Source organism: Anolis sagrei, chromosome 2 (genome assembly GCF_037176765.1).
Source record: "Anolis sagrei isolate rAnoSag1 chromosome 2, rAnoSag1.mat, whole genome shotgun sequence".
Lineage (NCBI taxonomy): Eukaryota > Metazoa > Chordata > Lepidosauria > Squamata > Dactyloidae > Anolis > Anolis sagrei.
Window position 1 is genome coordinate 6,871,984 of NC_090022.1, and position 15,747 is coordinate 6,887,730.

Here is a 15,747-nt window from a genome sequence, read left to right on the forward strand (position 1 = left end):
TGGGGCCAGGCCTCAGGCCCACATGGCCAACTGAGGATGCCACCATGGCGCGGTCCCAAACCAGAACGAGGGAGCCTACCCCACCCAACCAGAAAGGCTGTGGGCCCTGAGGAAGGTCGAGAGCTCCATGCAAGCTCGCTCTGGGAAAGGCCAGGCCTGGCCCCCGCCATCCGCCAGCGGCGGGGCAGGCAACTCCCATGTCCCCCCAAGAGGGCAGCCAAGGAAGCCGCAGGCTCTGAAAACCAGCTGGACCATCTAGGCTGCCGCCGGAGATTCGGTGGCAGCAAAAGGAAAAAACCAGGCCCTGCTTCTGCTGTGCGCCGGTGGCAGGGAGGGCAACTCCCATGGGGCCCCTGCCCCAGAAAGGTTGCCGAGGAGGCCACAGGCCTGAAAACTGCCTGGTCCATCTAGGCTGCCGCCGGAGCGGCGGCAAGGAGGAAGGCAAGGCCCGCCCCAGCAGCAGGGAGGGAAACTCCTGCCCCCACTTGAGAAGGCTGCCAAGGAGGCCGTAGGCCCCATAAACCAGCTGAGCCATCTAGGCCGCCGTGGGTGCCTTTGCGACGGAATGGGGCAAAGGCCCGGTTTCGCCGCCACTGGCAGCGGGGAGGGTGACTCCCACGGGGCCTCTGCCCTGGGAAGGCTGCCAAGGTAGCTGCAAGCCCCAAAATCTGGCTGGAGCATGGGCAAGGGGGGGAGAGGCAAGGCCTGCCCCCGCTGTGTGCCGGTGGCAGAGAGGGCAACTCCCTACTCCCCCCCAAGAAAGCTGCCGAGGAGGCCGCCGTCCCCCGTGGTGGCGCGGGTGGAAAGCCAGGCCCCACCCCCGCTGGGCGCCAGCGGCAGGAGGGCGACTGCTGCGGGACCCCCACCCCAGGAGGGTTTCCTCCTGGGGTGGGGAATTCGAAAGGGCATTCGAAAGGGTGAGGGCCCCAGCTGGCGGTCACAAGAACCCCCCCAAAGAAAAGGAGGAGAAGCAGGGCCGCATGCCCAACCATTGATGCTCCTGCCGCTGCTACGTTCTCCTCCATCTCCTCCCAACCTGAAGCAAGCCTGCTGCCTGCTAGGCCCTTCCGCTGCCTATTTAAGGCTGCTGGGCAAAGGGAGCAGCCGGCCTCTGGCCAATGCCAGGTGCTGGGTGGGGCCGGCCGCTGACTGGACAGTTGACCATGCGGCGAGAAACTTCCCACCATGCAAGGTGCTTCTGGGAAGGAGAACCCCCCCTGCTACCAACATGGCCAGTGGGAGGGCGCCTCCCCACCGCAACACGCCTTGCCCAGTAAGTCGGGCAATGAAATTATTATTATTATTATTAAATCACTACTGACCGAGAGGTCATGAGTTCAAAGCCAGCCTGGGTCAAGTCAGCTTCTGGCCATTCATCTAGCTTGCTGTCAACCTATGCAGCCCGAAAGACAGTTGCATCTGTCAAGTAGGAAATTTAGGTACCGCATATGCGGGGAGGCTAATTTAACACTTTACGACGCCATAAAAACCTTTCAGCAGCGTGCAGAAGAATGAGGAAGTACTCCATCAAACGACTCGGTGTCACAATGGATGGTGAATCGGCAGCTCCCACTGTGGCTGGAATCCACATACCCTCATGAAGCCAGAAAAAAGCTTGGGCACAGCTGGAATGTTAAATTGCCTCTGCATCCGTCTATATATGTTGTATGTCTAACTGGCATTGAATGTTTGCCATGTATATGTGCACTGTAATCCGCCCTGAGTTCCCTGCTGGGTGAGCAGGGCGGAATATAAACACGGTAAATAATATGTGGACAATTTCAACAGAAAGGAGGAAACCATGAAAATGAACAAAATCTGGTTACCAGTATTAAAAAATTCAAAAATTACAACAGCAAACCAACAGACAGGGAACAATCAGGGACATCTAATCACTCTCAACAAAAGATTGCTCCAGGCACTGCCAGGTCATCAAATGCTACTCAAAGTGGTCAGTTGAAACATTCACACCTAGCTCCAGCAGACAAGAGTCATTTGTCCCACCCTGGTCTTTCCACAGATAAATAAACCCTTTTTCCTAGTTCTTACAGACCTCACTACCTCCGAGGATGCTTGCCACAGATGCAGGCGAAATGTCAGGAGAAAATGCCTCTAGAACATGGCCATATAGCCCGAAAAAACCTACAACAACCCTATAAGGATCTTGTTTGCTCTGTACTTATCTTGTTGTGTTTCAAATAATAATAATAATATAGTAAAATAATAAATGTAATAAAATAATAATAAATAACTTTGACTCGAGTATAAGCCGAGGGGGACTTTCTCAGCCTTAAAATTAGGCTTATACTTGAGTATATACAGTATATAGCAAAAGGAGCCCCCGGTGGCGCAGCGGGTTAAACTGCTGAGCTGCAGAACTTGCTGATCGAAAGGTCACAGGTCGGAATCCGGGGAGCAGGGGTGAGCTCCCGCTGTTAGCCCCAGCTTCTGCCAACCTAGCCATTCGAAAACATGCAAATGTGAGTAGATCAATAGGTACCGCTCCGACGGGAAGGTAACTGCACTCCTTGCAGTCATGCCGGCTACGTGACCTTGGAGGTGTCTACGGACAATGCTGGCTCTTTGGCTTAGAAATGGAGATGAGGACCCACACCCAAATTCAGATAAGAGTGGACTTAATCTCAGGGGAAAACGTTGACCTTTACCTACATGACATGAGGGATCCTGGAATGGGTCCGTTGTGTTGATATGCAGTTCTACTCGAAGGGCCACAAATCAAAACAAAGCTAGATGGTTCAAATGAGGAGCTCTGTATCAAATTCTACATTTCCCCCCCTCAATCTAAATCCTACTCAGCCAGAGTCTCTCCTTAATCTAAGGAAAGGGAGATGCAGGTTGCAAGACTTTGGGATACCTGAGAAAGAAGGACGAGGAGGAGGTAGGCTCAATTCAGTTTCGCTCAGCACCGTTGCGTTCCCGTTGCCCTCCTCCTTCACCACCCACCGGAGGGGTGAGCCCCGCTTGGTGTCCGAGTCAACTTCATTGGCCTCTCCTGCTGGGTTTCCTTTGCATTGTCCTGGCTGTCCATCGGGTCCAAGAGTGTCCTCCACGGGGGTCTTCTCCCCAGCAATTACGAGAGGACAGCCATCACTACTCCCAGTCAGCGAGTCAAGGTCTTCTTCTGCTTCCTCTTTGATCGCCAACATGTTGGAGGAGGAATTCAACAGCACACAAAGCCAAGGGATTGTCCTCTTTTGATCCTGGGATGAGCAAAAGCAGAGGCTTGTTGTTCTATCTGGATCTTCTCCCTAATGAGAAACATGACAAATGAGAACAAAAGATTATTAAATAATGGTTTTCTGTGGGTGAGTAGATGACAACTACTGGGTGGCATATGTTCTGTATCAGAAACTAGAGATGGGTGGCAGGGGACGGCTATTTACTAGCCGTCCCCTGCCACGTGTTGCTGTGGCCCAGTCTGTGCATGTGTGTTTTGTGCGTATATATGTGTGTATATATTTGTGTAAATGTGTATATGTGTGTTTGCGTACATATATGGATTTTTAAGTATTTACTAGCCGTCCCCAGCCACCCATTGCTGTGGCCCAGTCTGTGTATATGTGTGTTGTGCGTATATGTGTGTGTGTATATTTGTGTAAATGTGTATATGTGTGTTTGCGTACATATATGGATTTTTAAGTATTTACTAGCCGTCCCCAGCCACCCATTGCTGTGGCCCAGTCTGTGTATATGTGTGTTGTGCGTATATGTGTGTGTATACGCGTATGTGTGTTTGCGTATATATATGGATTTTTAAGTATTTACTAGCCGTCCCCTGCCATGCGTTGCTGTGGCCCAGTCTGTGTATATGTGTTTTGTGCGTATATATGTGTGTATATATTTGTGTAAATGTGTATATGTGTGTTTGCGTACATATATGGATTTTTAAGTATTTACTAGCCGTCCCCTGCCACACATTGCTGTGGCCCAGTCTGTGTATATGTGTTTTGTGCGTATATGTGTGTGTATATATTTGTGTAAATGTGTATATGTGTGTTTGCGTACATATATGGATTTTTAAGTATTTACTAGCCGTCCCCTGCCACCCATTGCTGTGGCCCAGTCTGTGTATATGTGTTTTGTGCGTATATGTGTGTGTATATATTTGTATAAATGTGTATATGTGTTTGCGTATATATATATGGATTTTTAAGTATTTACTAGCCGTCCCCTGCCACACGTTGTTATGGCCCAGTCTGTGTATATGTGTTTTGTGCGTATATGTGTGTGTATATATTTGTGCAAATGTGTATATGTGTGTTTGCATATATATGTGGATTTTTAAGTATTTACTAGCCGTCCCCTGCCACACATTGCTGTGGCCCAGTCTGTGTATATGTGTTTTGTGTGTATATGTGTGTGTATATATTTGTGTAAATGTGTATATGTGTGTTTGCGTATATATATGGATTTTTAAGTATTTACTAGCCGTCCCCTGCCACACGTTGCTGTGGCCCAGTCTGTGTATATTATCATTATTATTATTATTATTATTAACTTTATTTATACCCCGCAAAATCTCCCAAAGGACTCGATGCGGCTTACAAAGGCCAAGACCGCCGACAACAACAACATACAATACACAATCAAACTCAAAAAATAAAATACAACTCATAAGCAAATAATAAAACTCAAGCAAACAATAAAACAGTAAAACAATGTGTTTTGTGTGTGTATATATTTGTGTAAATGTGTATATGTGTGTTTGCGTACATATATGGACTTTTAAGTATTTACTAGCTGTCCCCTGCCACCCATTGCTGTGGCCCAGTCTGTGTATATGTGTTTTGTGCGTATATGTGTGTGTATATATTTGTGTAAATGTGTATATGTGTGTTTGCATATATATATGGATTTTTAAATATTTCCTAGCCGTCCCCTGCCACACGTTGCTGTGGCCCAGTCTGTGTATATTATCATTATTATTATTATTATTATTAACTTTATTTATACCCCGCAAAATCTCCCAAAGGACTCGATGCGGCTTACAAAGGCCAAGACCGCCGACAACAACAACATACAATACACAATCAAACTCAAAAAATAAAATACAACTCATAAGCAAATAATAAAACTCAAGCAAACAATAAAACAGTAAAACAATGTGTTTTGTGTGTGTATATACTTGTGTAAATGTGTATATGTGTGTTTGCGTACATATATGGACTTTTAAGTATTTACTAGCTGTCCCCTGCCACCCATTGCTGTGGCCCAGTCTGTGTATATGTGTTTTGTGCGTATATGTGTGTGTATATATTTGTGTAAATGTGTATATGTGTGTTTGCATATATATATGGATTTTTAAATATTTCCTAGCCGTCCCCTGCCACGCATTGCTGTGGCCCAGTCTGTGTATATGTGTTTTGTGCGTATATGTGTGTGTATATATTTGTGTAAATGTGTATATGTGTGTTTGCATATATATATGGATTTTTAAATATTTCCTAGCCGTCCCCTGCCACGCATTGCTGTGGCCCAGTCTGTGTATATGTGTTTTGTGCGTACATGTGTGTGTGTGTATATTTTTGTAAATGTGTATACACATTTGTGTATATATGTGTGTTTGCGCATATATATGTGGTTTTGCACATGCATTATAATGTAAATTTTTTTTGGCTTTTAAGTCTCTTCCACTGTGTTTTCTGTGTTTTTTTTTTTTTTTGAGTGAAGGACATACATTGGGTTGTTAGGTGTATGCTGTCCAAATTTGGTGTCAATTCGTCCAGTGGTTTTTGAATTATGTTAATCCCACAAACAAACATTATATTTTTATTTATATAGACTAGCTGTAGCCGCCACACGTTGCTGTGGCCAACCTTCCCTCCGTCTTTCTCTCCTTCCTTCCCTCTTTCCTCTTTTTCTTTCCCTATTTAATAATAATAATAATAATAATAATAATAAACCTTTATTTATACCCCGCTACCATCTCCCGGAGGACTCGGTGCGGCTTACAAGAAGCCGAGCCCACATACATCAGTAAAAACAACAACAACAATACAACAATGAATGAACTCAAAACAAAGCAATAAACATTAACATACCATGACACATTAAAATCGATTTCTCTTCTTTCTTCCATCTCTACCTGTTTCTTTCCTCCCTTTCTTTGCTCTTTGGTTTCATCCTTCCTTCTGCCCTTCCTTCCTTCCTCCCTCCCTCCCTTCCTTACTTATCTTTTGTTCCTTCTCTCCTTCCTTCACTCTCTTTTTCCTTTCACTTTTTATTTCCTTCTCTCCTTCCTTGCTTCTCTACCTTTCTTTCTTTCTTTCCTTCCTTCTTTCCCTCCCTCCTCCTCTCCTTCCTTCCTCCTTTCCCTCTTTCCCTCCTTCTCTCTTTACTTCTTGACTGTCCCTTCCATTTAATATTGTATTTGTATCTTACATAGAAAGAAGGAAAGGAAGAAGGAAGGAAGGAGGGACACGAAGGAAGGAAAAAGGAAGGGAGAGTGGGAAGGAGGGAAGGAAGGGAAGGAAGGAAAAGAAAGAAGGAGGGACAGGAGGGAGGGAGGGAGGGAAAGAAAAGGAAGGAAGAAAGGAAGGAAGAAAGGAAGGAAAAAAGGGAGAGAGGGAGGGAGGGAGGGAGGGAGGGAGGGAGGGAGGGAGGGAAGGAGGGAAGGAAGGAAGGAAGGAAGGAAGGAAGGAAGGAAGGAAGGAAGGAAGGAAGGAAGGGGATAAAGAAAATAGCCAGTCAGCCCAGAAAACTTACGACAACCCAGTGATTCCGGCCATGAAAGCCTTCGACAAGACATTTTCTGTCTGTTTGAAGATTTTTGATTGAGGTGTGTTGTCATCCAAGACTTTAATTTGCTGTGTGAAGGAAAGACTTCTATTTTGTGTTGACTTGAAGACTGTGTATTCACTGTATTGTTGAAGGCTTTCTCTCCGGAGGCATTCTCTCCTGACATTTCGCCTGCATCTCTGACAGGCATCCTCAGAGGTTGTGAGGTCTATAAACCCGATTTTCCTAGTTTCCAACAGACTTCATAACCTCTGAGAATGCTTGCCATGGATGCAGGCAAAACGTTAGGAGAGAATGCCTCTAGAACAGTAGTTCTCAAACTTCCTAATGCCGCAACCCCTTAATACGGTTCCTCATGTTAGGGTGACCCCCAACCATAAAATTATTTTCATTGCTACTTCACAACTGTCTCTCTGCTACTGTTTTGCTAATGTTGTGAATCGTCATGTAAATATTTGATATGCAGGATACATTTTCATTCACTGGACTAAATTGGGCACAAATACTCGATATGCCCAAATTTGAATACTGGTGGGATTGGTTTTGTCACTTGGAAGTTGGAGTTGCTAGGATTTATAGTTCACCTACAAGGGCATTCTGAACTCCACCAATGAGGGAATTGAACCAGAACTCTCATTGCCAACAGAAAACAATGGAACGATTTGGTAGGCACTGACCTTGAGTTTTGGAGTTGCAGTTCACCTACATCCAGAGAGCACCGTGGACTCAAACAATGATGGATCTGAATCAAACTTGGCACAAATACTCAATATGCCCAAATGTGAACATTGGTGGGAGTTTGGGGAAAATAGACCTTGACATTTAGGAGTTGTAGTTTCTGGGATTTATAGTTCACCTACAATCAAAGAGCATTTTGAACTCCACCAATGATGGAATTGAACCAAACTTGGTACACAGACCTCTCATGACTAACCGAAAACACTGGAAGGGTTTGGTGGGCATTGACCTTGAGTTTTGGAGTTGCAGTTCATCTACATCTGAGAGCACTGTGGACTCAAACAATGATGGATCTGGACCAAACTTGGCATGAATATTCAATATGCCCAAATGTGAACACTGGAGGAGTTTAGGGAAAATAGACCTTGACATTTGGGAGTTGTAGTTCACCTACAATCAAAGAGCATCCTGAACCCCACCAATGATGGAATTTGGCCAAACTTCCCACAGAGAACCTCCATGACTAACAGAAAATACTGTGTTCTCTGATGGTCGTTGGCGACCCCTCTGACACCCCCTCATGACCCCCCAGGTGTCCCAACCCCCAGGTTGAGAAACACATAGCATACAGGCTGTAAAAGAAAATTAACGCACTGGGATATAACACCGGGTATGAAGTAGATAAAATTAGGGACAAGGAGTTAAACAAAAGGGCTGTGCCAGGTGCAAGGATAAAAACAGGGGGCATAGGGCGAGATAGGATAACCTAAGCGATTTATCTGGTAGGATATATGGGGGGGGGGGGGGGAGCTATGGGGTTTAATTACTCGCTAAGAATGAGGTGAGGTGCATCAGGAGAATGAGCATAACGAGATAGGAAACTAAACACAGGGCCTATCTATCACTCACAGCAGACATCTTGCCTCTCTCCATGCTCACAGGAGAAGAACAAAAGGGAGAACTCTACCTCTTGCCATAGACTGAAATCTATACAAATAAATATGTAATGTTCGTTTGTGGGATTAACAGAACTCAAAAACCAGTGGGCCAATTGACACCAAATTTGGACACAAGACACCTAACAACCCAGCCTATGTCCTTCACTCAAAAAAATTGATTTTGTCATTTGGGAGTTGTAGTGGCTGGGATTTATACTTCGCCTACAATCAAAGAGCATTCTGAACTCCACCAATGATGGAATTGAACCAAACTTGGCACACAGAACTCCCATGACCAACAGAAAAATATTGGAAGGGTTTAGTGGCCACTGATCTTGTGTTTTGGAGTTGTAGTTCACCTACATCGAGAGCACTGTGGACTCAAACAATGATGGATCTGGACCAAACTTGGCAAAAATATTCCATATGCCCAAATATGAACACAGATGGAGTTTGGGGAAAATAGACCTTGATATTTGGGAGTTGTAGCCACTGCCCTGGCTCATTGCTATGGAGACCGGGGAGTTGTGGTGTCTACAAGGTCTTGAGCCTCCTCCTTCCCACCAAACTACATCTCCCAAGGCTCCATGGAACTTAAAAGTGGGGCCAATCTGCACCCTTACTTACCAAAAGGAACTAGTTCCTAGTAACGACACTGCAGGCAACGCGTTACCTTCCTTCCTTCCAGCTCTCCTCTTCCCCCAGTTTGGAAAAAGAACTTCCTTCTCTACGCTGGCCACGCCCCCTTTCCCGCTTTGGCCAATCAGAGGCGCCCTCTTAATGTTGCGTCACTTGCCGGCGGGAGAACTACCAATGTGCTTCTCTCCACCTTCTGATTGAGTGAGGCATCCCCGGAAGTGACGTCGGTTATTCCCTCTCCCCTCTTCTCTAGGCCTGCGCACTCTGTGGTTTTAACCCTTTCTGAACCAGCAATAACACACTAACATGTTTCAGGGCTCTCTCCCTCTCTATATAGATATACTAGCTGTACTAGCCACGCGTTGCTGTGGCCAACCTTCCCTCTTTCTCTCCTTCTTTTCCTCCTTCCTTCACCCCCTTTCCTTCCTTCCTTTCCATCTTTCCTTCTCTTCTTCCTTCTCTCTTTCCTTTCTTCCCCCTTTTCTTTCTCTTCTGCTGTCTCTTTCCTTCTTTCCTTCCCTCCCTCTTTCTCTACATCTTCCCCCCTTCCCTCTCTCCCTCTTTCCTTCCTTCTTCCCTTCTTCCTTCCTTCTCTAACTTTCCTTCCTTCCCCCTTTTTCTTTCCCTCCCTCTTTCTCTCCTTTCTTCCTTCTCTACCTCTTTCCTTCCTTCTCTCTTTCCTTCCATGCTTCCTTCTCCCTTTCCTTCTTTCTTTCCCTCCCTCCCTCATTCTTTTCTTTTCTCCCCTTCCCTTCCTCTTTCTTCCCTTTTCTCCTTCTTGTCATTTAGCTTTTCGTCATCTAGCTTTTGGGGGCTTTTTAAGTCCCTTCTGCTGTGTTTTTCAGTGTTTTTATGAGTGAGGAACATACATTGGGTTGTTAGGTGTCTTGTGGCCAAATTTGGTGTCAATTCCCCCCAGGGGCTTTTGAGTTCTGTTATCCATCTGTGGAATGACCAGGATGGGACAAAGGACGCTTGTCTGCTGGAGCTAGGTGTGAATGTTTCAACTGACCACCTTGATTAGCATATAATGGCTTGACAGTGCCTAGAGCAAACCTTTCACCTCTAACTAACCAAACTAAAAACCTCTCAACAAAAAGGGGAAGAGTGAGCTTTGGGGAGAATCGCCCCCTGGATTCGTTCGCTTAAACAATTACAGAGCCACCTAACCATTTAATCACCTCTCAACAAAAGTTTGCTCCAGGCACAGTCAGGCCATTGTATGCTAATCAAGGTGGTCAGTTGAAACATTTACACCTAGCTCCAGCAGACAAGAGTTGTTTGTCTCACCCTGGTCATTCCACAGATATATAAACCCTTTTTCCTAGTTCCAACAGACCTCACTACCTCTGAGGATGCTTGCCATAGATGCAGGCGAAATGTTTGGAGAGAATGCCTCTAGACCATGACCATATAGCCCGAAAAAACCTACAACAACCCACCTAACCATAGTTTTGTCTAGCCCATATTTGACTAGTTTGTTTGCCAGATGGTCATGGAGCACCTTCTCTTACAACACTGCAAGTATATTATACTTGTTAGAAATAACAGAACATAAACACAAAGGCAAAACAGTATTCGTTTTAATAAGCTTTGTACTCCCAGGAAAACTCTTTCCACACTCACAGCATTTGTACGGGTTCTCCCCTGGGTGCGTTCCTTGATGTGATAATAGTTCATTTTTCAGCCGGAAACTCTGGTCACACTCCCGGCATTGATATGGTTTCTCCCCTTTGTGGTTATTTTTACGTGAAACCACACAATCGTAGGAACCGAACTGCTTTCCACACCCTATATAACACTGATAAAGCTTCTCTACTGTGCAAAGTATTTGAGTTTCCTGCGCATTCATGCAGGAGGTCTTTCCACACTCGGCACATCCCTGCGCTTTCTCTTCATCTAACCGGGAAAGGATTGATTGTCAAAGCACGTGTTTCTTGGCTTGGCCTCTCCTCCCGGCTCCTTTCCTCTTCCCTGCTTTCCCCTCCTCGTGTCCATGCTGAGCGTTGTCAACCGGTGCATCTGACATTTCTTCCTTCTTCACACTCACCCTCCCATCTTTGCCTGGAACAGAAAGAAAAAGGAATCTTTCAATAGTGAAACAGTGAAAGGTTTCATCACCGCCTCCAGCTTCAATCCCTTTCCTAAACCTAACAGAATTACTGCTGTTCAACACCACTTCAACTGCCATGGCTTGGGAGTTGTAGTGTTACAAGAACCTCCTCTGTCAAAGTGTGACTGTGCATCACCAAACTACAACTCCCAGCATTACATAGCATTGAGCCATGGCAGCTAAAGTGAGGTCAAACTGCATTAATGCTACAGGGTAGATGCAAACTTTGGTCCTTCAGGTGTTTTGGACTTTAACTCTCACAATTTGGTATGCTGTTAGGAATTGTGGGTGTTGAAGTCACACAGTGAATCGCAGCGCTCTCTAGACCATCATCCAAAAAATCGGGTGCCCAAGCAAATTTGTGAACATCCTGCGGCTCCTCCATGATGACATGATGGCAACAGTCTTGGACAGCAGTGGCTGCCAAAGTGACCCATTTAAGGTGGAACCAGGTATGTGTTATTGCCCCAACTCTATTCTCCATCTTCATTGCTATGATACTTCATCTTGTTGATGGGAAGCTTCCCACCTCATGGACCAGACCAAGAATATATCTCCACAGTCGCCTACGTATCCACCGTCAAGACACTACACTTGGAGGATCGCCTAAGTAAATGAAGTATACATAGATAGATAAACAGACAGACAGATAGATAGGCTGTACTTGTTCTGACTTACATACAAATTCAACTTAAGACCCAACCTACAGAACCTATCTTGTACATCCGCCTTAAGTTAAGGAAAGGGGATGCAGGTGACAAGACTTTGGGATACCTGAGAAAGAAGGACGAAGAGGAGGTGGACGCCATTCACTTTCGCTCAGCACCACCTCGCTTCCATTTTCCCCCTCCTTCACCACCCACCGCATGGGTGGCCTTGATTGCCGAGAACGGAGTCTGGTTTGGAGCTGAGCCGCTTTTTCTTGTGCAAGTTGTTCAGCCAGCCTCTGCCTCTCCAGCCTCTCCAGTTTTCTCTGTCGGGTTCGAAGCTGAGCTGCAGCTGCAGCACGATATTGCCGCGCTCGTATCCGTGCCTCCTCGAGCCTGGCTTCACGTTGCTCTGGTGTTTCCTTGGCACGTAATTTCGCCAGTTGTCGTCTCCTTCGCTTCAATGCTGATGCCTTTTCTTCCACAGTTTGATTTGCAACTGCTCGTCGCTTTGCTCGCGCTCTGCGAGTACGGGGACCTAAGTTTGATTTTCGGCGAGGCATTATTTGGGTGAACTAAAGCAGATTGACTGCCCTGGAAAAAAGAAGAAGGGAAGTTAAAACAGAAAGATATAAAACTGCAAAACATGAAAGTAAATCGAAATGTAGGAAAATTCGATTTAACAGTGCATTTGGAAACGTTGAAATATAATCGTAGAACTGGGAATTTGGAAATCGTAAATGGATCGGAAATCGGAAACATAGAAATGGTGTCGTGAAATATTTAGTATAGCTTGTGTTGCTTTTACGTCCAACGGATATTGTTCTTATTTTTACCGGGTTGTGACATCTCCGGCCCATCCTCGGTTTGGGTATCAGTAAAATATTTAGTATAGTGTATGTTACTTTTACGTCAAACTGATGTTGTTCTTTTTAAAAAAAACACACATATCTTTACCGGGTTGTGACATCTACGGCCCATCAATTGTTTGGGTATCAGCCAGCACGTCAACGACTTAAATCAAGAAATAGTTTTCTAAGATCTACAGAGACACTCGCTGGAACATCTCAGCAAGCGAGAGTCCAAAAGTGACAGGCTCAAACCCAGAACCTCAATCAATGGCCGATACCCAATGAGAGACTCCCCCCTGGACACACAGAAGACTGGGCGACTTGGAAGGCGCTGAACAGACTGCGCTCTGGCACCACGAGATGCAGAGCCAACCTCCAGAAATGGGGCCACAAAGTGGAATCCACAACCACAGATCTGCTGCAATGCAACCTGAGCCCTGCCACATGCACCATGGAGGACCTTCTTCCGGCAACACCAGAGGCACTCCAAGTGGCCAGATACTGGTCAAAGGACATTTAATAGAATACCAAGTCTGCAAACTTTGTGTTTTGTTTGTTTGTTTTAATGCAATACAACTGTTTTGATTCGCTTCTGACACAATAAATAAATATTGGGTTGTTGTAGGTTTTTCGGGTTGTATGGCCATGTTCTAAAAGCATTCTCTCCTGACATTTTGCCTCCATCTGTGGCAGACATCCTCAGAGGTTGTCAGGAGAGAATGCTTCTAGTACATGGCCATACAGCCCGAAAAAGATACAACCCAGTGATTCCAGCCATGAAAACCTTCAACAATACATACTTTTACCCTTCATAGGTGTGACATCTATATAATAGTAGATATCTAAAAACATAACAGGGATATAAAAAAATGAGCGTATTCGAATGCAATGTTGTGCCAAAATTTCAAAGCAATCGGTGAAAAAATTTGAGAGATTTAAGATTTTGAACAAACAAACATTTGCATGTTTATTTATCTTTGTTTATTGTTGTTTAATCGTTCAGTTGCTTCTGACTCTTCGTGACCTCCTGGATCAGCCCAGGCCAGAGCTCCCTCTTGGCTGTCACCACCCCCAGCTCCTTCAGGGTCAAGCCAGTCCCTTCAAGGATGCCATCCATCCACCTTGCCCTTGGTCGGCCCCTCTTCCTTTTGCCTTCCATTTCCCCCAGCATTATTATCTTCTCTAAGCTTTCCTGTTTTCTCATTATGTGGTCAAAGTACTTCATCTTTGCCTCTAATATCTCTGTTTAATATGCTGCAATTTTTGAAATGGGTTGTTGTAGGTTTTTTCAGGCTATATGGCCATGTTCTAGAGGCACTCTCTCCTGACATTTCGCCTGCATCTATGGCAAGCATCCTCAGAGGTAGTGAGGTCTGTTGGAACTAGGACAAAGGGGTTTATATATCTGTGGAAGGACCAGGGTGGGACAAAGGACTTTTGTCTGCTGGGGCTAGGTGTGAATGTGGGTTGTTGTAGGTTTTTCCGGGCTATATGGCCATGTTCTGGAGGCAATTTTTCTCCTGACGTTTCGCCTGCATCTATGGCAAGCATCCTCAGAGGTAGTGAGGTCTGTTGGAAGTAGGAAAAATGGGTTTATATATCTGTGGAATGACCAGGGTGAGACAAAGGACTCTTGTCTTCTGAAGCCAGGTGTGAATGCTTCAGCTGATCACAACAGAGGGGAAACAAACAGGCACATAAAATCACTCTCAACAAGGGATTCCCCCCGGGCACTTCCAAGCCATTGAATGCTAATCAAGGTGAGCAGCTGAAACATTCACACCTAGCCCCAGCAGCCAAGAGTCCTTTGTCTCACCCTGGTCATTCCACAGATATAAAAAGGTAAAGGTAGTCCCCTGACATTAAGTCCAGTCATGTCTGACTCTGGGGTGTGGTGCTCATCTCCATTTCTAAGCCGAAGAGCCAGCGCTGTCCGTAGACACCTCCAAGGTCATGTGGCCGGCATGACTGCATGGAGCGCTGTTACCTTCCCGCTGGAGCGGTACCTATTGATCTACTCACATTTGCATGTTTTCGAACTGCTAGGTTGGCAGAAGCTAGGGCTGACAGCGGAAGCTCACGCCGCTCCCCGGAATCGAACCTGCGACCTTTCGATCAACAAGCTCAGCAGCTCAGTGCTTTAACCCACTGCGCCACCCGGGGGCTATATAAACCCAATTTTCCTACTTCCAACAGACCTCACTACCTCTGAGGATGCTTGCCATAGATGCAGGCGAAATGTCAGGAAAAAAACTGCCTCCAGAACATGGCCATATAGCCCGGAAAAACCTACAACCCTGTGATTCCGGCCATGAAAGCCTTCAACAATACATTGAACATCTCTAGGTGTGAATGTTTCAACTGGCCACCTTGATTAGCATTTGATGGCCTGGCAGTGCCTGGAGCAATCTTTTGTTGAGAGGTGATTAGATGTCCCTGATTGTTTTCCCTCTGCTGTTTAAATTTTAGAGTTTTTTTTTAATCCTTTGTCAGTGCTATGGAGTCCTGGGAGTGGTGGTGTCTGCAAGGTCTTGAGCCTCCTCCTCCTCCTTCTCCCCAAACTACATCTCCCAGGACTCCACAGCACTCAGCCATGGCATGTAAAAGTGGAGCCAAATTGCACTTTTACTTACCAAAAGTAACGAGTTCCTAGTAACGACAGTGCAGGCAACGCGTTACCTTCCTTCCTTCCAGCTCTCCTCTTCCCCCAGTTTGGAAAAAAGAAGGAACCCCCTTTGACCAATCAGCAGCGCCCGCCTAGTGTTGCGTCACTTGCTGGCGGGAGAACTCCTACCAATGTGCTCCTTTCCTCCTTCTGATGCAGGGGGGCATCCCCGGAAGTGACGTTTGGGGATTCCCTCTCTTCCTTCTCTAGGGCCCAGAGGCTGCAGAACCAACTACCTTCATTGTCATTTGGGAGTTGTAGTTGCTGGGATTTATAGTTCACCTACAATCAAAGAGCATTCTGAACCCCAACAACGATGGAATTGAACCAAACTTGGCACACAGTTCTCCCATGACCAACAGAAAATACTGGAAGGGTTTGGTGGGCAGTGTCCTTTGCTTTTGGAGTTGTAGTTCACCTCCATCCAGAGAGTACTGTGGACTCAAACAACGATGGA

At 45.8% G+C, this 15,747-nt stretch overlaps 2 protein-coding genes across 4 annotated transcripts in view; both read right to left on the reverse strand.

Moving 5' to 3' along the window:
- The window catches only part of LOC137096285 (zinc finger protein ZFP2-like), a 29,084-nt gene extending 13,765 nt beyond the window's left edge, over positions 1 to 15,319 (reverse strand). For 2 of the 3 annotated variants that reach the window (XM_067465352.1, XM_067465354.1), the window contains exons 1-2: positions 15,259 to 15,319; positions 2,876 to 3,269 (exon numbers count right to left, since the gene is read on the reverse strand). In XM_067465352.1, the coding sequence (XP_067321453.1) occupies positions 2,876 to 3,167 (292 nt within the window). In that variant the 5' untranslated portion in view covers positions 3,168 to 3,269; positions 15,259 to 15,319. Of the gene's footprint in view, positions 1 to 2,875; positions 3,270 to 9,002; positions 9,117 to 15,258 lie in introns of those variants that run through there. The other variant, XM_067465353.1, reaches the window with a different exon arrangement.
- Positions 10,582 to 15,346, reverse strand: LOC132765331 (UBX domain-containing protein 1-like). Its single transcript, XM_067465474.1, has 3 exons — positions 15,305 to 15,346; positions 11,902 to 12,368; positions 10,582 to 11,078 (listed from the first exon to the last, which is right to left on the reverse strand). The coding sequence occupies exons 2-3, from the start codon at positions 12,335 to 12,337 to the stop codon at positions 10,936 to 10,938; spliced, it is 579 nt and encodes a 192-aa protein (XP_067321575.1). The 5' UTR covers positions 12,338 to 12,368; positions 15,305 to 15,346; the 3' UTR covers positions 10,582 to 10,935.
- Between the last annotated feature and the right edge of the window lie 401 nt (positions 15,347 to 15,747).